The sequence below is a fragment of the Tauraco erythrolophus genome, chromosome 29 (assembly GCF_009769465.1).
Source record: "Tauraco erythrolophus isolate bTauEry1 chromosome 29, bTauEry1.pri, whole genome shotgun sequence".
Lineage (NCBI taxonomy): Eukaryota > Metazoa > Chordata > Aves > Musophagiformes > Musophagidae > Tauraco > Tauraco erythrolophus.
Window position 1 is genome coordinate 3,377,899 of NC_141493.1, and position 20,840 is coordinate 3,398,738.

General features: G+C 40.6%; 1 protein-coding gene across 1 annotated transcript; it reads left to right on the forward strand.

Annotated features, from left to right (window-relative positions):
* Positions 1-6,085: 6,085 nt before the first annotated feature.
* On the forward strand, positions 6,086-20,101 carry BNIP3L (BCL2 interacting protein 3 like). The gene is made up of 6 exons (XM_086628059.1): positions 6,086-6,263; positions 11,468-11,654; positions 13,353-13,425; positions 15,700-15,803; positions 16,594-16,743; positions 17,984-20,101. The coding sequence occupies exons 1-6, from the start codon at positions 6,179-6,181 to the stop codon at positions 18,030-18,032; spliced, it is 648 nt and encodes a 215-aa protein (XP_086484185.1). The 5' UTR covers positions 6,086-6,178; the 3' UTR covers positions 18,033-20,101.
* The last annotated feature ends 739 nt before the right edge of the window (positions 20,102-20,840 follow it).

A 20,840-nucleotide genomic window follows, 5' to 3' on the forward strand; every position in this document is an offset into this window, starting at 1 on the left:
TTGGAATGGGAATGGAATTTTCAGATTTTAAAATCCATTTTGTGGGACTAACATCTTAGTGTTTCGATTCGTCCTGGTTCCTTCAATGCCTTGTTTTAGGATACGATACCTTTAATGCCTTGGTGAGATAAGAACTCCCCTGTGGCTTTTTCAAAAGTTGACTGAATTCTTTCTGGTGGTATGATGTCACGTAGTACCAAGTGATTACGTAGATCATTACTGCACTGCATTCTGAGATGCTCTATTTTCTGTATTTTATTGCTACCAGTAACTGAGTGGAAATGTAGTTTCACCATGCAAGTGTTTCTTCTGGCTTTTGGTTTTGCAAAGTGATTGCACTTACGAAAATGTTAAACGGTGCAACAGTCAGAAAATACGTGGAGTACAGGAGCTGCATGAAATAAGTGTTCGTAGTTATTTGAGAGATTTAAACTCTTCAGCAAATAAGGCTTATCCAAAGATGAACTAGATATTGATGCTTTATAAGGCTCATGAGTTTTTACCTCCAGGTATTTTTGCTAATTGTGCTTTTAGGTTTACTCTTCCTTCACAGAAATGGTCAGAATGAAGTTTGAAGTCATAGTGAACTTACTTTGACTGGGAGAGTTTTCACTTTTCAGTTACCTGTATTTAAATGATTTCTGTGGCTTAGTTTATAGGTAGTTATTATAATGCCTCTATTATTTGATCAACTAAGATACTGTTTCTGCTGTAAAATTATGGCTGAGTTAGAGGTTGTTAACAAGACTACTTACTGCAATCATACTTTAATTTCTTTAAGTCCTTGTGCAGTGGTTTGAAAATGTAAAAATTCTAGTATTTATTAGATCTGATACTCTTAAATACAGTATTTGTCTTGTAACATGCATGCCTGACCATGAGCCTTTGTAAGGATTTTACTTTTTTTTTTCACCTGTTAGCCTTGTAAAAAACTTAACTGCCCCAGGGACAGCAACTGTTTTCCAACGGGGGAATAAACTAGTGGGCCCTACTCCTACTTACATAGCATGTGACTAATTTTACTCAAATGACCATACGTGCTAATAGTTACGGAAACAACTTGTTGAGTAATGTTAATCATGTGTATAGGTGTTTACAGGATCGGGGCCAAGGTTTATTCTTTATCTTATCGCAAGGGCAAAGAGGTAACGAGATGCTGCTTTTGCATCAGCGTTGGTATAATTCCTCTCCGTTTTGCGAAGAACGGCGTGGGTTTAACAACTGCTATTTTTGGGAAGATTGAGGGTCATGGTATTAAGACTGCTGCTCTTGTGTGGATCTGTATCCCGAAGGATGCACGGAATACCTGAGAAGTTGCTTAATGCAGACACGGAGTGAGGATGAGAAGACCCAGAACTGCCCCAGTAGATTTCATGTAGACCGAAGTGCAGCCTTCTAGCAATACTACATTCAGCGAAACTGCCTCCCGGACCTCGGCTGTGCACGCTGGGATGGAAGCGAGGTTTGAAAGCTAGTCTTGGGCAAGATTTTTGCTTTGTCAGTAGTGGTGATCCCTGGCATGTCATCTGAGGTTTAATTGATCCTCACCAAAACCAGCTACTGACTGGGGTGTCATACTGTCCAACTAGATAATTCTCTAAGCACACTGTCCATTGACATATGCTGTAAATCTTATATTTTATTAATAAAAGTATGCATAGAATACCTTTTGTCAGGTTGCTTTTTCTCCCCTGTCCCTCTCCTTTTCTCTGTTTACAGGTATTTTTGAAATTGCTGATCCCTTCCCTGCTGCGCGTTGAACAGTACACCATTTGCGAGCTGCTTTGTTGTGATTTCTGGGCCTTATCCTGGACAGCTGCCAGGCAGGGTGGGTGTTGGGGTAATTCTGCCCTCCACCAGCCAAGCTAAACCACGACACACCAACATGCACAGTTAACAGAAAAGCAGGTGCTCCATTTAGTGGTCTCTGCCAGTGCCCAGTGAAATCAATGGAAATTCTCAGTCCTCAGTCCTTGAACACTGGACTAAAGGCAGCAGTTCTGTTCCTGAGTGTCTTGTGAAGCCAGCGATGCTACCTAGTGCCAACAGCTACCATTTCAGCGGTTAGGATCTGCAAAATGACAACCACACTCTGAGCCACAGCGATGCTATTGTCCACAATTAGGTTCAGTGTAAGTTGGGTATTGTACCAACAATGCTGAGGTGCACACAAGTCCTGTGGCTGAAGTCCCTGCGTTGTTTTCCTGCTGGGAAGTGTCTGCTGCCTCGAAGGTGTTGAATATGCAGCACCGTCCTGCTTTCCTGTACTGTTCTGCTGAGGCAGGACTGTAACTCCTACTTCAGCATTTATTATTTAAATACATAACTCTTTTATTCTTAGCCTAATTGGAAAAAGCTCACATAAGCAAAAACCTGAACTTTTTTCCTTCTTGGAGAGGGGCTGCTGGATAATGGAATATCTTTTTTTTTTTTTTTTAATTGGTGGCTGTGGAATTGGTTGTTTTTAGGCACAACATGGAAGTAATTTCCCTTGAGCCTTCATTTTGGGCTGCAGACGTGTATAGTCTCCCAGTTCACAACATACCCTCTGACTTGCGTTGAACAGGAGATGTTTCCTTTTGCCCTTTCCCATGTAATTAGCTGTTGTAAATTGAAGGAATGCTGTTTTGAATCAGAGTGAGGAGAGGTGTGCTGGAAGGGAGGTTTCTGTGTAATGACTGTTAGTGGCTCAAATGATTTGTGTATGTTTCATCTTGGGCAATCATTTAACCTGGTACAGAAAGGTCTGGGCTTGTAAAAATGAGTGGTGGACCAGCAGTCGCTGGTGTAAAAACAGTCAGCATCTCCTTATACTGTGATACAGCTGAGAGACCAAGATATGAATTTCGTTTCTCTACACAATCTACCCTTCAATTTTAAAAATCTCAACCTTGTGCAAACAATTCATCTATTATTTCTCTTTTACAAAAACCAGCGCTCGCAGTTTTTTCTGATGTGGGTATCTGTTGTAGTGCTCTCTGCTAGGAGGAACAAGGTTACTACAGAAAGGTGGGTGCTTCAAAAACAGAAGGGATCAAGGTGAGATGATGTGACTACCCCTCAAAGTCATACTTGGAACCACCAGTCATTGGCAAGGACTGTATTTTTGATCAGTTGTTGCTAAATATATAAATAGAAGAAAAGCATTTCCAGTAGACATCACCACCATCTCCAGCAAAAAGGAACCAAGCAGGGCGTGTAAGGAAAAGACTGCATTTGTGCTTGCTGGGTGCTGGGGTGGCATCTGTCTCAGCAACTGGTTAATGTTTTGGGGTTTTTTTTTTTTCAGATTTGAGGCATAGAACTACTAAATGAAGAAAATAAAAGTAATTGCAGCATGTTTTTAAGACTTTACATCATTCTTTACTTAAATTGCTTCACACATTTAGAACACCTAGGAATCAGGACCAAAAATCAGTGGGATTAGCTTTAAATCAGGTGGCTTATTACTTTTTTGATTTCAATCACCTTCGAGGCTTTTTATAACCTTGTAGAAGAAAAGCCCTTTTATTGCACTTGCGTACAAAAGGCCTTTCCCAGGAGTTTATGACCATTGATCCTCTTCTATTAACATGTGGTTTTCTGTCCCTCCAACCTGGCTATTGTCATAGCATTTTCCATCCAAGGATCCAAATTACTTTACAAACATTAATTACATCATTCAGCTGCCTTAAGGAACCTGTGTAGTGGTTGAAGCGCAGGGCTGAAAGTCAGGACATGTGAATGCTATTTCTGGCTCTGCATTGACTCACTCTATAATCTTGATCAATTTATTTCTGACTCAGAAATTTTAATAGTCCCACATTACTGATAAATATTCATGCCACAAGTATTATGGCAAATGCTTCCTGAATGATGGAGATGACAAATACTCATGATGCTAGCCTGTGATTCTCAGGGTTGCAAAGCAGGACAGGGTTACCTGGGCAGGTTTTCTACTCAAAATACTAAGTGGCTCATTGTTCTGATTCTAATCTAGAATGTATCTGCAGCCCTTCTACCTGTAAACAGCTGGTTTATTAAATTATTTAAATTACTGCTTTCTCTTTACTACATGTAGGTAATTCTGTTCCGGTGATATCCAAGGGTCCTCCAGATTTTCCCCAAGATCAGATGTTGGATACAATCATGCAGGGTATGCAGTCAATTTGGCAGGAAAGGTCAGCATTACGAAAGGCGGATTTCAAATGTCCACACTTGAGTATTTGGATGCTTGACAACATTGCATAGATGGATAAAAGATTAAAAACGTTTGAAACCAGTATTCTAGTATGGGGCAATTGTGGCAGTTGTATGTACAGGCTTTTCCTCTAGCTTGAAACAGTTCTGACACAAACAGGACAAAAAAAGTGATTTCTTTGTATGTGTAAGCGGAAGATAACAAAAGAAAGAACACTAATGGAAACGTATGTGTGACTTCAGTCTCCGATAGTGTTGCTGAACTTCCACTGTGGGTACAGTAATGTAAAAACCCCACAATTTAGATTCACGTGGCTGTTGATGGGAGGCGTTTATGATATAAAAGGCTCCTTTACTGCTGTTGGGAAGCAAAATGCTTATATATATATGTGGGAGATGAGACTTGAGTTACAAAGTTCCACCAAGAAGACTCTAGGCCTTAAAATAAACCTTCAGGTTCAAGTGATGTCAAAGGGAAAGAAGGATAAAGATGGTCTCTCAAGCGGTGAGGGGGAATTAAATAATCATCTGTGAGGAAGTTAGTCTTGCTGGTTCTTTTTGTTAGAGAAAGTGAGTGAAAAAGATTAGAAACAGACGAATCAGTAAACGTTCTGCTAACATACAGAGTATCTATGAAAAGTTGCTCTGCCTTGAGGAATGGACTCGCTTGATTTTCAATATAAAATTGACTCTTACCTTGAAATGAATAATTTAAAAGAACTTTTTGTTTCTATATATGATCATTTCATGAATACGACTTAGAATAGTTAATTGGTGCAGGAGCTACTCATGTTACAACTCAAGAAACCTCAGCAGGATAAGGCAGATGTTTGCCTCTGTATCTCACTGCGTTTGAAAATCTCTTCCATGGAAATGCAATGTTAGTCCCATCATTAGCACAGCCTTACGTGCATAAATAGCCTGAGGTTGCCCCTTCATCTAGAAAGGAAACTGTGGTGCATACGAGTAATTTCACTTTTTATAGCTATACTTTTGCATCCCGGTTAAGAACAAGTCCAGGTCTGTTACACAGATGCCATCTTCTCTATCTTAAGTCAATAATTAGAAAAACCTGCTATGCAAGAGGCTGGTTTGTCTGCTACATACTATCATTTCAGATGGGTATTGCTTTTAATCCTAAAAACCATTACTTTTTCCAGAGTGTCTTAACTATATTTCACGGACCTACTAGTTAGCTTTAAATTACCTGAGGCAAAAGCAAGCTGGACGAGAGGGAGAAGAGGCGCTCGGGAACTCGTACTCGTTTGACAGGTTACCTCACACCCGCTGCGCTCAGGAAGGAGGATTTGCTGCAATGTCGTATGGAAACACGTCTGAGCGGGAGGCGCGATGGGTATCGCGATATGGGTTTGACAGCACGGAGCTGTGAACGCTGCCCTCGTCCCCTCTGGAAGCAGAACAGCATCCACGGTCTGGAAAGGGGCCTCGGGGCTCAGCCTCCCGCCAAGCTGAGGGACCGCCATTAGCTGTCTCTCCTGAGAGGACAGCGCTGCGCGGGGAGGGCTGCCCGCCTCCCGCCAAGCTGAGGGAACGCCGTTAGCTGTCTCTCCTGAGAGGACAGCGCTGCCCGATGGCTCCGGAGAGCTGCGCGGGGAGGGCTGCCCGCCTGCCGCCCGCCTTGCCCGGTGATTTTAGGTTCGTGAGGGGTCTGCAGCCGCCCGCCGACACGCCGCCACCCTCGCGGCGCTCTCGCGCCCGCTCCCTCACAACCCGCCCGACTCTCCCCCCACCCCCGGCGCACGCGCGGCGGCGGCGGCGGGACGTGCGCGAGCGCGCTGAGCGCCGTGGTGCGCGGCACGCGCCGCGGGGCGGGCGGCGCGTGCGCAGCGGCGGAGGGCGGGAGCGGCGGCGGCCCCGCGCCTGCGCAGTGCGAGGAGGCGGGGTGGCCGGGCCCGGAGCGGAGTCCGGGTTTGTTGTTGTTGTCCCGGCCCCAGCGGCTCCGCAGTCGCTTCAGCCGCCGCCGCTCCTGTGCTTCGCCATGTCCAGCCCTCAGGAGCCGCCGCAGCACAACAACAACAACAACCCGCCGGCTGAGGGGACGCACACCGAGCCGGGCCTCAACAGTGAGTGCGGCCGCCGTTCGCGTAGGGAGCCGAACGCAGGCGGGGCGGCGCCCGGGGGGCTGCGAGGGCTGCCCCGGGGGGCGCGACCCCCTGCGCCCCTGCTCTGTGCCGCCATTGGCGGAGAACGGGGACGCGCGAGCCGCCGGGGGCCAATCGGCGGCGTCCGCCGGGGGGGCCGGTGAGGAAGAGGCGGGTGGCGAGGCCTGAGGGGGCGCGGGGCGGGCACGGCATGGCGGGCAGCGGGGCGGGAAAGGGGGCGCTGGGGGCAGCGGGGGGCGCTGGGTGAGCGCTCGGGGTGCTGTGAGGAGGGCCGTGGCCGGGGGAGGTGGGGGAGTCGGGGCCGGGCTGCCCCTCGCGGGAGCGCTGAGGCGGCAGCCGGCGGGGCTGAGGTGGGCCGAGGGGAGCGGGAGCAGGTTTGTTTCGTGGCTAAACTGAGTTTATTCGGCGTTAACAGCGGAGATGGGGATACAGCAGGGCAGGGGGAGGAGCGCGGCTGTGGGAATGAGTTTATCCGGTGGCTGAGTCAATACCACTGACGCGGGCTGTTTTCCTCTGTATCCGGCATCTCCGTCAGCTGCTCTGCTGCATCCTTTTGTTCCCGGGATAACAGCAGTAAGGCCCAGCCATGGGTTTTATGGAGGCTCTCGTGCGTGCTTGGCAGGTGCTTTCCCCGCGTTTTAAACAGCTAAACTTCAATGTGTCCTTTCGTTTTGTTTTTGTAATTATTAAGATACTGCAGTCGGAGGGGTGAATAAATTGTATTAATGATTAACTGTTACTTTTGTGGTTTGCAGTGAAGTTAAACTGACAGTGAGCTATATTGGTTGGTTGGTCTCCTGTGACTCAATGGGAATTGTATTAAAGAAGAATAAACTATGCCCGTTTCGTAACACTGCTATTGTGTTATGGTAACGTTACATCTTGTGATAACGATGGCAGTTTACAACAATGTCCACCTGAGTCAAATAGGTGTTTTAGCAAATTATTCAGGGCTTTTAGCGCACTTAAGCTGTCTCAAAATCTTGACGTAGTGCCTGACTTAGCGCTTACTTTAGAAATTGCCATTTCTGATGCTTCTGTAGTTTAATATTTCCTTTTTTGTTTTCTGTTAACATGTTAACTTACTCTGTGGGACATGTTAATCTGCTGTAAGAGAGGAGCAACAAGAGCTGAGTACGCTGTAAGCCTGTGCTGGATCTGCCCACGTAGATCTTATTGCTGGCTCAGCACGTAAAGGCTTAGCAAAATCAATGTGATTACTGAAGGTGGTGAGCACAAGGTATGAGAGGAAACGTTTGATAGTCTGTGCACCCTGAACAAAACAAATGCAACCAGCCAGCTCCGTGTAGGCTTAGTACTGCTTTCAGATGGTCAGCCCTCCACAATGCTTTGGTGGTATAGGTACATTTTCTACCATTATATAAGCTTTTCAGTGAAGCTTTCCAGGCTAATGAGCTGAGACACTTACTCGCTTTGTTCTGTATGTCATTTGTGCGTGTGTAGGGCCTTTCATTCAAAGATCCCTTAGCACTTGGATTGAAAGTCAGAAAACCTGGGAATGAAACTGGTAACTGAACCCATGCTTAGTGGTGTCCACAAAAAAAAAGGCCTGTTTGCTCTGGGAATTTTAGTTGCTTCCTATATTTTAATTATTATAAAGCTTTGTTACATATTGACAAAAAGAAGAAATCCCACTTTAGGCCGGAACTCATCTAGCTCTGTCACGGAAAATCTGCTTAATAATTACCCTTATGGGAATCTGAACAGCTTTCTTTTCTTCTCTCTCTTTTTATCTATCTATTTGGTTAATGCTCTACTTAATTGTAAAAGTGATATTTTTTAGTTTATTCAAAGTATTATGGCTCAGGCTTCTTGTGAGCTACTAGTTTGGAGTATTTTTATATATATGTATATAAAATGTTTGTATGTATATAAATTGTCTGTTGTCCTTGATATCTTTCCGTCCACCCCGCCAACTGAAATCACAGACTGAATAAACAAAACGAGACCCCTCTTCCCCCACACATTTAGCTAGTATTGTTTAAACAGCCCACCTGTTATGGAAAAACATGTAATTAAAGTCAGTGTGTATCAATTCATAGTGAAATAATTAGCCTTAGAGCATAGCCAAAATGAAAACAATTTTGGAGAAAAATGCCATTCTTACACACCGTTGTGGTGCTCTGTCCCCTCCTCCCAAAGTATGCGTCACGTGGTTTGTGAAGGGAGGAAAGTTCTACCTCATTTCTTAATTCTACCATATTTCCTGTTTTCCTGTCGAGTAGAAATATGGTAAAATTAAGAGTTCTCATGTGGGTAATTAATGTAACTTCTTCAGTTTCAAAGAAAACTTGGAGCAGAAAGCACTTTGCATTACATGGGCAGTTTATTCTCAAATATATTCCTGTGCATCTTTTTAAAGAAGCAAAGATTTATGTCCCTCTAATCAGGGTCTTTGAAACTACTGGGGCTGCCTGGCTCCCGCTCCCAAACTGGTTGTGACTGCCAGTGGGAGAGTGTAGCATGTTTAACTCGATGTCAGATTACGCTTCCTTTAGTGTATTTTAACTCATTAAAAGTGAGGTCAGACAGAGAACGTGCTGCTTGTCATGTAAACTACTGCTCGACTTGTTGGGACGCTTTACTCACAGTTTCATTTGAGTGGTGTGGCCACAACACGTTGTAGATAAACGGCAAGTTTGTCAGTCCGGGATAAACGTGAGTAAAGATTTTGTTTGTGCATAATCCTCTGGTGTGTGTTTAGTAGCTGCATGGTAGAGCAACCAGTTCTGGTCGTCTTCTGCTGGGCTTTTCTGTGCTCGTGCTTGGTGTCAGAGGAAGATGTCTCCGTGCACCTTTGCCCTCTGTTCTTTTCGTGTTGTTTGTCACTTGCTGCTGATTTTTTAATAACAGATCCGGACCGTTTCTGGCCTGTCTTCTCACTGCCATTGCCACGTGCTTTTCTGCCCATGTGGCCTCTTGCTGTGCAGGAGTTGCTACAAGGTGTATCTGCCCTCCTGATGTGGTTCTTACAATGTGGCCTTCTTGTTTTGAAATTTAGGCACCAGCCAAGTTGGATGAGGCTTTGGGCAACCTGGTGTAGTGGAAGGTGTCCCTGACCATGGCAGGGGTGTTGGAACTGGATGATCTTTGAGGTCCCTTCCAACCCAAACCATTCTATGATTCTATAAATCTGAAATAATGCTGTTTCTCTGCCTCATGCTGACTAATCTGAGCAAAGACTGACTTTTCCCAGTTAACACTTCGTTGTCTGAAATGCCCAGTAGGTAGTACAGAGTTGGTATGCAGCGTGTATTTCAGCACAGGAGCTCTGTGCGCACCCTAAATCCCTTGTTTGTGAGTACAGCTCGGAGAAACGAGACTGTAAACCACCAGGACTCTGAGTATGATGTTTCCATGGTCATCAGTATAATGGCATAGCTTGTAATTGATACTGAGGGTAAACTCTTTCAGTTTCACAAAATCAAGCTGAAAATAGGTGAACTCTTTATGACGTATATCCCTTCCTGTGTCACTGATAGAGTTTCCAGAGCCAAAACTTTGCTATAAAAATAAGTGCAGGCACTCCAAGGTGCATTTCAGGAGTCAAGAAATCAGTGTTAAAGTTTAGAACCTGTACAAATAATGTTTAAAAAGTAGTTTCAGCTGTTGTACTCATATCTTTAGGCTTTTTTTTTTTTCTTGAATAGTTTTACTTCAGTGATGAAGATGTCAAACTTTAAAAAATAAAAAATCAACCAAACATGAAAAACTTGCAAGAGCTCACCTTCAGGTGGCGTGAATGAAATTACATGGGAGTCATAATGATGTAATATACGTGTGTGAAATTATTATCTGACCAATAATTGAGAAATTTGAGATCTTTGCCTCCATGATCATGGCTAATAAAGTGACTGTATGGTCAAATGATTCTTGTTATGTGTCTTAATGAGAAGGTTTGAATTGCAGTTGAATCGGGAATATATTTAAATATTGGAACAGATAGAACAGTAGAAGTCTATTCTATCTTTTCCTCTCAGGACTTTAAATGGTATGTTTATGAGTTGAGAATATTTCCAAAAACCTATGAATTGACATATGTCACTAATGAACAGATGGGTAAATATTGTTTTGCATTTAGTTACTCTGCACGTTAAATACACGTGAAGACATTTAAAACAAAAATAAAAATCTGCAACCTGACTACAGAGTGTATGAACTTTTTAGCAGATGCTTTTATCGTTCATGATACACTCTTGCTCTTTTGCCAAATCTCAGTGTGCACATGGATGTCCCATAGTTGTAACTATTAAAAAAAAAAAAAAAAAGGAAAAATTAGTAAATCCCAACTTGTAGGCTATACAACCTTCCCTGGCTAAGGAAAGGAAAAAAAGGAGAAAAAGCAAAAGAGGCTGTGATGGCATTGAGGTCATTAACTCTGGATTTCTTATAGTACTCAGTTCTTTATTTGGCTTATTAGCAGTGAAATCTTTTAATCTAACTGCAGTGAAATATATGGTAGCATGGTACTTCAGCTGTGTAAGGAAACACCATGCCTCCCTCAAGCTTCTGATGGTTTGAGTTGTGATGTGACCCATTTATTAAGGTTGTGGTAGGATGGGAGAGGTGGCAGATGGCATCGAATAGGAGATGTTTAACTGTTAGAGGGCCAGGGCAAAAAAAGTTGAATGAGGCCTGAGATTGGTAGTCTGCGTGATGCATATAAAAATCAAGGTTTGATTCAGGGCCTTGGGAAGCAGAAGGAAGGAGAATATAATATTGCAGATGGGGGAGTTGTATGGAAGGAGACTAGGGAATGAAAATTTTGTTTCAAAAAGGAACATAGAACAGGGAAGCGAGGTGACTGGTGTAATTGAGTGATACAGAGATAATTGAAGCTTCAAACTGCAAAGAGAGATGTGACCTATTAAAGTATTAATATTTGAGGAGAGAGGGGACGTTTTATTTTACTAGCTCCAGAGATAGGTAGCAACAAAACATGACTTTTTTGAGGTGTTTTTGTGGATGAAATAGGAAGAAACATGTCACACTTGTCTTCAGTACATGTTTATGAGTTTTCTCCCAGCAGCAGTGTATGTTATCTGAATTCACCATATTCGTGGTTTTTTCTGTGTGTAATTGATAAACTTAAGATGGGTTTTAGTTTTGCTGCTTTGATGAAATGACATCTGGCTGCCCAACAGGTTCCTGGGTGGAGTTGCAGATGAACGGCAATGGCAACAGCAACGATAACGGCAATGGGAAAAACGGAGGTCTGGAACATGTCCCTTCATCATCCTCCATCCACAACGGAGACATGGAAAAGATTCTCCTGGACGCCCAGCATGAATCAGGACAAAGCAGTTCAAGAGGTAGTTCCCACTGTGACAGGTAAAGAATGTTCGCTGTCCTGCATGCAGTTTATTGCAGTTTTTATCCTGTAGATGTTAGTGGAGCAGGAAAGCTTTTTCTCAGGCTTGAGAACTTGCTGGCTTATGGTAACTGGCTATCAAATAAGAGATCTGGCTTGAAAAATACCTTGTTGCTACAGAAAGCTGAGGAATCCCGCAGCAGGGAGGTCGCCTCAACACCACAGTTAAATTTCACATTGTCATAAATCATGGATGGAATAAAAAGTAGTTAATTTTACTGGCTCATTAATAATAGTGTTACATACGTGTGCTTTATATTTAGTCAAACATAATGAAATTGTCACTGGACTTAAGAGAAAAAAAGATTCTCTTTTTCTACTCCTTGCTTTCAGTATTATATTTTTTTTCCTGTGGAGGCAAAATATTTCTTACCTAACAATATAATCCTTCGAGGCACATGTCAGCATTATGATATTCTTATCCTTTTTTTCTAGGAAGTTTTGGGGCGGTTTTGGGAATTCTTGAGTGGTTTCTGTATATAATTTTAGCTGTCCTGCTCATGCTTCCTTTGGTTTTGCTGGGTGAACGCTGTCTGACTGTCCTATCTACTGTGCAGCTTATATAAGTGGTTGATGAGATATAAAACCTGTTTAAAATTAGTTAGGCCTGATTTAATTACTGAGTGTAGTAGACTGTTTGAAAGTAATCCATAGGAGTCTTTTAAATAGAATGGTTAGGTTTATAGAAGATAAAGTTTATTACATCTGTGTTGCTAAGAAACTAGCTGTCAGTTTAGTACTTTCCAGTCCAACGAAGAATGTTTGCTAGATGATGGCTGTATAGTTTCTTTTACTAGCATGGGATTTTTTCAGTCACTACCCACATTTTAAGTGAATGAAGAGGGATTCCTCTTTTATTGTTTTTTTTTTTAAACTTCATTTTCCCCTTGTTAATTTTTTGATAATTCTTTTCCCGTTTTGACAGTCGAAGTAACATACGAGGGGGGGGATATTTTTAATATTTTGCATTCTTTTCTAAAAGTTCTAAACAGTAAGTTACTTTTAAATGTGGTATCTTGGGTTCCTTTTGGATATTTCTAAAATATACCTTTTTCGTGAATGCTTAAGCCGGGTTAAAAAGATGCCCGTAGCATGTTAACGAGAGTGACCTGCATCATACAGCATTGATGCATCATACAGCATTTCGTATTATTCCTGATATAAATTCTCTAGCGTTTCCTTGGCTGAGGTGCAAAAGTTGATTAATTTCTCAAATAGATTACCAAATTTTTGATATTCAAAGTAAGGCTAACAAGGGGAATATGTATTCTTGCCAGGCATTAAAAGGTGTTCTGATGTGTGATGTTTCCGCTTGTAATGATGCAAAAAGAGGTAAAATTCCCAATACTGGCAGTGTTATCTAAAAGAGGGAAGGGATCTACATCTCTGGTGTAGCAGTTGAAGTTTCGGGACAGTCAACCCTGTTGAGAAAGGAAGGATTACAAATGGAAAAAAAATTGAAAAGATGAGGGTATTTGGAAGACTTTCTAATACTGATATTTGTGATCTGAACGGTAGTGTAGTCTGTAATTCATCTTGAATAGTGTACAGAAGTGCATGTGGAAGTGATTCAGCTGAGATGCTAATTACACTAATGATTCTTTAGGTGACAGAGTGTGGTATGACAAAATGAGATAATTAAATCAATTTTTCTTTAGCCCTTCACCTCAAGAGGATGGACAGATAACTTTTGATGTGGAAATGCACACAAGTAAAGACAGTAGTTCTCAGGTATTTTCTTCATTAACCTTTAAAATACATGAACTTTTTAAAAAATATATTTTAAATCTGTGGATATTGTATATAGATCATCTTTTTATATGGACTAGTATTGGGCATACTTAAGAGGTTGAGCAAGCTCTCTGTCTTGTGAAAAGGTCTAAAATGTTAGGTATTTTACGTGTCAAATAAATGCATTAAAACTACTGCTTTCTAGCAATAATTTTTTTTTTTTTTTCCATTATGAGATCCTAAACTTGGCTGTTACCTGCAGTACCAGCACATAAATTATATAAACCTTACTCGCTCCAAATTTGGAGGTGTCCCTTAGTCATTTGGGTAACGCTGTTTACTTGTCTGGTACTTTGTTCTTGCAGGTTTTTACTAATTTTTTTTTATTAGAACTCTATGTAGTACCTCCCTGCAAATAGGTGTAGTAAATAATTTTTGTGCACTCCAGCTTATCTCAGTTTAACTACATTATCTTTTCTTTTAAGAGGTTGTTTTCAGAATAGAATTTTGTTAAATTAAAACGCATTCCAGAACAATTATTTTGAACAACGAGGCAGGGTTAGTAAACTCTGTTTAGGCTCACGTTCTGTACTAGCTGAAATTTGACTTGTAGAGATTAATAGCTTTGGAGTGAGGGGGGAAAAAACGAGTCTCCATCTCTAGAGCTGAGAAATGCCCAGTTTAGTAACAGTCATATTATTGTTTAACAAGCTCCTTGCACCGTGTGTGTCAAACCTCTTTTGTTTTTTAAATGTTTATATTTCTGCACAAGATTGCAGGGCGTTCAGTTTATTGCTCTACAGATAGTCAGCTCACATGATAGTGAGTAATCTCCATAATGCAAACTGAGAGGAGACTAATGCTGAACTCTTCGTTTGATCATTTAATAGAATTTGCTGTCTTCAGCAGTGTAGATAAAAAGCCTTCCTGGAAGAATGAAACCTTGCATTTTATTTTGCCAAAGACCTGCCCGAACAGGAGGGCTGTTGCACTTCTGCTCTACAGAGCCAGAATGATCTGAATGAAGTTGGTGGTCGTCAGGTCTGCCATCTCTTTTGTGACTGTCATATTTGATTTCTTCTGGTTTTGGTATGGTTCCCACTTCAGTGTTCTGAGTGGTTTATCTTATTTCACTAAGGGTCACCCAGGAAATTGTTTTAATACTAAGGAGGAGTTCATACCAAAGTCAGTGGCCTTCTCTAGTCTTTCTCACCTGTTTTTTTCCTGTATGGTAACAATTACATCTAGTGATGTAATGCTAAATCTTTGGATCAAGGTGATTGCACTGAGTGCTTGCCTTTCCCTACTGCATCTGGGACGCACCCAGTAGAAGCTGCTAGTTGCAAGTAATACAAATTTTAAATGACTAAAAATACTGTCCTGGTTCTGCCTGGGACTGGGGGAGTTTAGCTAGAAGAGCTCTGTGTTTTGGATTTAGTATGGGATTTGTTATGAGAAGAATGTTGATAGCACACTGATGTTTAGAGTTGGTGCTGAGACATCAAGGGTTTTTCAGCTTCCCGTGTTTTGCCAGTGTGCTTTAAAAAAGTCAAAGTACCGTTTTTGAAACTTTTTTATTTGGCTGCCTTTCTGGGCTTTAGAATCATAGAATCATCTGGTTGGAAGAGACCCTCAAGATCATCGAGTCCAACCGTTCACCCTGCACTGTCAGGGTCCCTAAACCATGGTCCTCAACACCAAACCCACACGGTTTTTAAACACCTCCAGGGATGGGGACTCCACCACCTCCCTGGGCAGCCTGTTCCAATGCTTCACAACCCTCTCTGGAAAGAAATTCTTCATGATATCTAACCTGAATTTCCCCTGGTGTAACTTGAGGCCATTCCTGTCGTCCTGTCATTCATAACATGGGAGAATTATCCGCATCCTGTAAGCTTTAAATCGAATGCCATGAACTCAAAGTTTTTCCCATTTGTAAAAACTTTATTTAATATTTTTTGCACAATGTTGGTTTATTACATTTAGGATTAAAATAATCCTTTTTCAGTTAGGTTAAAAAAAAACAAAAAACAACTTGCAACGATGTTGAAGTCCTGGATATGGTAACAAAATTTGTGGTATACTGACTTGTGCAGATCCTCCTGTTAGCATAATAAAATCTCTTCTAAATAATCAGGAGGCCAGGAACACTTGCCCGTTTATCAGGTGCCACCATTTGGTGCTGATCATTTTACCACTGTTGTTGCTCTCAATTTATCGCCATAAGGAGGAGCTAATTGAGTGTTGTAAGGCTTGTCCCACGTGTATTTTCAGTCTGAAGAAGAAGCAGTAGAAGGAGAGAAAGAGTTGGAAGTTTTGAAGAAAAGTGCTGACTGGGTATCAGACTGGTCAAGTAGGCCTGAAAACATTCCTCCCAAGTAAGTTAAACTCTTTTTTTTGAGTGAATATTCTTTTATATGATGGAGAGAAGAATCGTAAGTCACAATTGCATGGAATTACTCTGGTGCTCCAAATAAGATCATGTTAGAAAAAGATAGATTTCTCTTTGGGGAGGCTCCAAGAAGTCAAAACAACGAAGTATGAAAATCTTAATAGCAACAGAATTACCTTTTCGTTGAAAGTAATTTAAATCCACAGCAAGCCGATTACAGATTTCTTGACAAAATTATAATTATAGGGAGAGCCGGGTACTTGGAGCTGGTATTCGTGGGATTTAGTTTTGGCTTATTGAATGGAATAGCGTTGAGCAAGTCTCCTAAATTCTCTGTACCTTTTTTTCTTTCTGTGTAAAACATGTAATGTTCATCCATGGAAGGGGAAACCTTGAGATCCTTGAATGCAAAGCATTTTTATTAAAATAGAGGATGCTGTCTAAATCTGGCAGACTTCTGTATCTCTGGAACAAAAAATGAGGCTCTTGCTAACAAATCACATCCTGAAATTCCCTCTCTCGGACCTACCTCTCTCTTCAGCTCCTGCTCCCTTTGTCTCTATACTGTCTGTGTAAGTGGTCTCTCCACAATACCCCCTGTTATTCTCTTTGATTCCTCACTCTGTGTAAGGGATCTCTTGCTTTGATCTCTAGCTCTTTGTACTTTTAAAAAAAAATGTTCCTACAGAGATCTGTGCATTTGTGTGGGGAAAAAAGAAAAGGATGGAAGCAAAAAAATCGTGTTGAATTTTTCCCCCCTCCCCCTCTTCTTTCAGGGAATTTCATTTCAGACATCCCAAACGTTCAGTGTCTTTAAGTATGAGAAAAAGTGGAGCAATGAAAAAAGGTGGCATTTTCTCTGCAGAATTTCTGAAGGTTTTCATTCCATCTCTGTTCATATCTCATGTTTTGGCTTTGGGACTAGGGTAAGTATTAACCTAATTCTCACTTCAACATTTGCATCTGGCTTTGCTTTTCTGCTTTACTTGTATGTCAGGTGCTTTATCTAGAAGAACTATAGTACAGTTGCACCTTGCTCAAGATAGATTTGGTGCCTTTTTTTGAAATGCAGGAAAACCTTGCAGCAATTAAAACTTTGCAGCCATTAATATGTTTTATTTCTAGAATAGATCAAATTTCATGTATTGAAAATGCATGTATTATAATGAATTTGCAGATAACCTTTGCAATTATAAGATGTGCCATTTGATTACCCACGCCTACTTAAGTGCTTGGGGTTATAATGCAGGGAAAGTAAGAACAGAATAGGTGGAAAACTGCTGGAACTTTTACTAACCATTATGAAAACACATTGTACAAATAATGATGCTGAAGTTCTGTGTGTGTGGCACGTACTCTGTCATTTGCAATGTGTGATCTTACTGAAAGTCAAGGTTTGAATACTTAACGAAACATGAAATACTGGATGTGTGCTGCAAGATCAGCTACGACTCTGCTCAGCGATGTTTTCGTTGCCTGCGTAATCCGACGTAATCTCTGAGCTTGCTTAAATCCTTATGTTATGTTTATCCATCTTATGTTCTTCTGGGATGGGGGCAAAGACATGTACTCAAAATACATTTTTATTTAGCTTCATATTTTTTTCTGGGGGTGTAGTTCAAGTGTCTTTAAATTCTTGTAAACTTATCAAATAAATCAGGAGGATAGAATATATGAGAATATATTGGGAGATATTTGTACTAGAGCAAAATTGTGTATTTCTGCGATGAATTAAATCTTGCCTGGATTTATTTTAGAGGTCAGCGTTTGCGTAGATCCTCAGTGCTCAGTGTTTTAAAGCTCAGCCCCTTCTCTTTCGAGGCAGTGCTTTATTTGTTTTACTGTAATAATCTGGGAGTGTTGCTCGGCTGTTCAAGAGCCCCTGTCAGGTACTCTACAAACAACACAAAAGCTTTTGGACTGGGGTTTTTAAATGAGCTTGGGACTGGAAGAAACCCAATTTTGCTGAACGTTGACAGCATCAGTCCTTCTAGGCTCATCTCAAAATCTCACTCGTTAGGTAATTTTATAGAAAAGTGAAGCCCTTGGAAAATTCTCATCAGACTGACTTGAAAGACAAAGTAGAATAGCCGAGTGCGTGAGGACTGTTTGGGAAACAGGGAGTATTTCCGTGAAATACGATATGCCTTATACTTTTTATTTCAGCATCTACATTGGAAAACGACTGACCACCCCTTCAGCCAGCACTTATTGAAAGATGGAGTGCAAAACCTGGAAATCCACGTGACCTGTGAAGGTGTTACTGTCTCATTTAGTACATTTGACTTGAGACCATTTTAAGCATGACCCCGACTTCACCCTTTCCTTACGTATCCAGGTTTTCGCTAACTCTGGAATTCAGTATTGTGTTGGAACTCTGTTGAGGTGTTTCGCTATCCACGTTCTTTCCCTCTCTCCTCCCATTCCCCTGCCTCTTGGCCTGCAAGACACGTCAGAGTTGCTGAACGGAGTTTACAACTGTCTATATGTTGCAAGGGCTTCTCTCGATGCAAAATGCCACCAGCAAGTTTTAATTTTATCAGTGATGCTGTTGCCTCCTTAGTGCAACCTGACTTAAATTGCAGTTTTTGCATGGTATAAATGTTGACTGTATTATGGCGATAAAATTAACAGTCTCTTTGGAAGAAAATCGTTGATTGGAGTGAAAATGAATTTTTCTTTTGAAAAACAAGCTGGTTGTGAAATAAACTAAGAAATCACTGGCAATAAAAAGCAGTTTAAATCAGCTTTTGGGGGAATTTACTTGGCCCCTTGTATTGGCTAACACCATTTGATTTGCGGGAGGCAAAGACTGCGTAAATTTTAAAGTAGGATAACTAAATCCATCAGCATATTTTAATATTAGGTAATTGTTGTAATCTTGTCTTTTCTATGAAGTCAGCTCCTTATTCCTTGTAGGAAAACCTGTCTGATGCCTAGAAAATATTAGAAAAAGTGCATTGTGTTTGCATGTGAGGAAGCTTTTCTTTTCCTTACCTGTTCCCATAAGGGAAAATTTTAAATGTTAAATTTTCCTTTTAAAAGTAGTTTTAAATTAAGGAAAAACCCAACAGCTGTAGGTGTAGTTAGACTCTGTATAGAAGAATATGATTCTGTTTGTTGTGGAACCATTTACAGTTAGGATGATATGGCAGTTTCAGAAGGTAAACGTTTGACTTCTCTTTAAGGGGGACAATCGTGCAGGTGTGTGGAGATTGAGAAGTTGTCAAGCTCTGAAATGTCTTCTGCAAATGAGTTTTCAATATTCCTATCTCACTGTTTACTGTACAATCTCCTTTGGGGATACGTGGAATCTGAGAGTCACTTGTGATGTCTCTTGTTAGCTAGACTTCTCACTAATGTTGTTGAACTTTTCTCTTAGGGAACATTAAGCCTTGTCCTCCTTCAGTGACACTTCTTTTCAAAATGTGAAGCTTTAGTACCAAATTGTTACAAAGCATTGGGACAGTCATGTCCTTAAATAGATTTTATTGGATTTTGGAACATGTAGCATGACTCTGAAGGATAGAATACTCTTTTTTTTATATATATATATGAATATATGAAAAAAAATACGATATAGACTTTAATACTAAGTATTTAGGGAACCAATGCTAATTTTAAGACTAGCAAAAATCTCATTTAAATAAAAACTTCGGTAGGCTGACTTGTAGAAAATGATAAGAAAATATAGTCAGCCAGTTTGGAGAGAACAGCTACCTATAATTGTTTGCTTGCATCAGACTTTATAAAAAGCTGATTATTTGATATAGCAGTGATCGCTTGAAACAGTTGGTGCATAGAAGCTAAATCCCAATTGAGGTTTGCTTTAAAAGAACTTAGTTAACTCCCAGGAAGTGAAAAAAAGTGAAGTATAAATCCACTGCTAAACTGTATTTATTTTTATTCTCTACTTCTGAATGCTGTTAGAGAATGCTTTCAGGGTGAATGGGCAATCTAACAAAAAATTCTGTTGAAGACATCTGCTTTTTTTTCCTTTAGTTGGGAATATGAGTGGCACTGGAGTTGCCTACAAATGCATATTTGTTTCGAGCGTGGATGTTGGGTTTCACCCAGAGGTGGGGAGGGAAGGGGGAAGTGGGGAAGCGTGTTTTAGATAGTTTCAAGTATGTCATTTGACAGTCCTAAAAACTGAGGGGACCGGGGGAAGGCTGAAACACTTTCAGTTCTAATTACAGCACCTTGTTTTGTATGGAAACCGGTAGAGTGGAAAAATAGATTTTTACTAAGTAGGGAGTACTTTTTCCAAAAAAAAAAATAAAATATAAAATTACTCCTTTCTAAATGAAAAGGTAATTCTTCAGAATATCTGATAAATAATATCGCAAGCTTGTGGCTAGAGTATCAACAAAGCTTATGATATTTGATGGAGCCGTGAAGTAAAAATTATGAAAACTAGAGATGAGGGATGAGTACATGATCACTGTACCGCTTGCTATGATACAATGCAGTATTTATTGATACCCTACTATAAGCTTTGGATGAAAGTCTACAACTTCTAGTTTTACAATGAACAGAAACAGATTGTTGTATAATTTGAAAAGGGGTTTCAACTATTGATAGTTGAACTTTTGTTAAGATAAATGTTGTTTAAAAAAGCTTTATACCTGTTTACAGTTTTGGAAAAAAAAAAAAAAGCAGGCTTCATTTTTCTTACATTCAGTGAAAACTGGCCTAGAATATTTGTAAATAGGATCAAGAAAAAAAAAAATAATGCATAAACTCGCACATTAAAAATGCAGCAGGCTAACTTAACTGCAGCAAATGCATATTTACTTACTGTTTTAAAAAGTGAAAGCTGAAGATTGTTAGAAATTCAAATTTTTTAATTGACATTTGTTGAAATATTGGAGTTAACTGAGCCAAAGTGATTATGCATTCTTCATAAATTAGTTAGCACTTTGTAACATTATATACAGTTTACAGTACATGTATAAGTTGTAGCTTATAAACATTTTGTGCCATTAAAGCTCTCACAAAACTGGTTGTCTGAAATTACTTC

What these genes read in the sequence shown, in the direction of transcription:
- BNIP3L (XM_086628059.1), top strand. Translation starts at nt 6,179, where the DNA reads ATGTCCAGCCCTCAGGAGCCGCCGCAGCACAACAACAACAACAACCCG. An exon ending in CACCGAGCCGGGCCTCAACA is followed by an intron (nt 6,264 to 11,467) that starts GTGAGTGCGGCC and finishes GCTGCCCAACAG; the next exon opens with GTTCCTGGGTGGAGTTGCAG. An exon ending in GTAAAGACAGTAGTTCTCAG is followed by an intron (nt 13,426 to 15,699) that starts GTATTTTCTTCA and finishes GTGTATTTTCAG; the next exon opens with TCTGAAGAAGAAGCAGTAGA.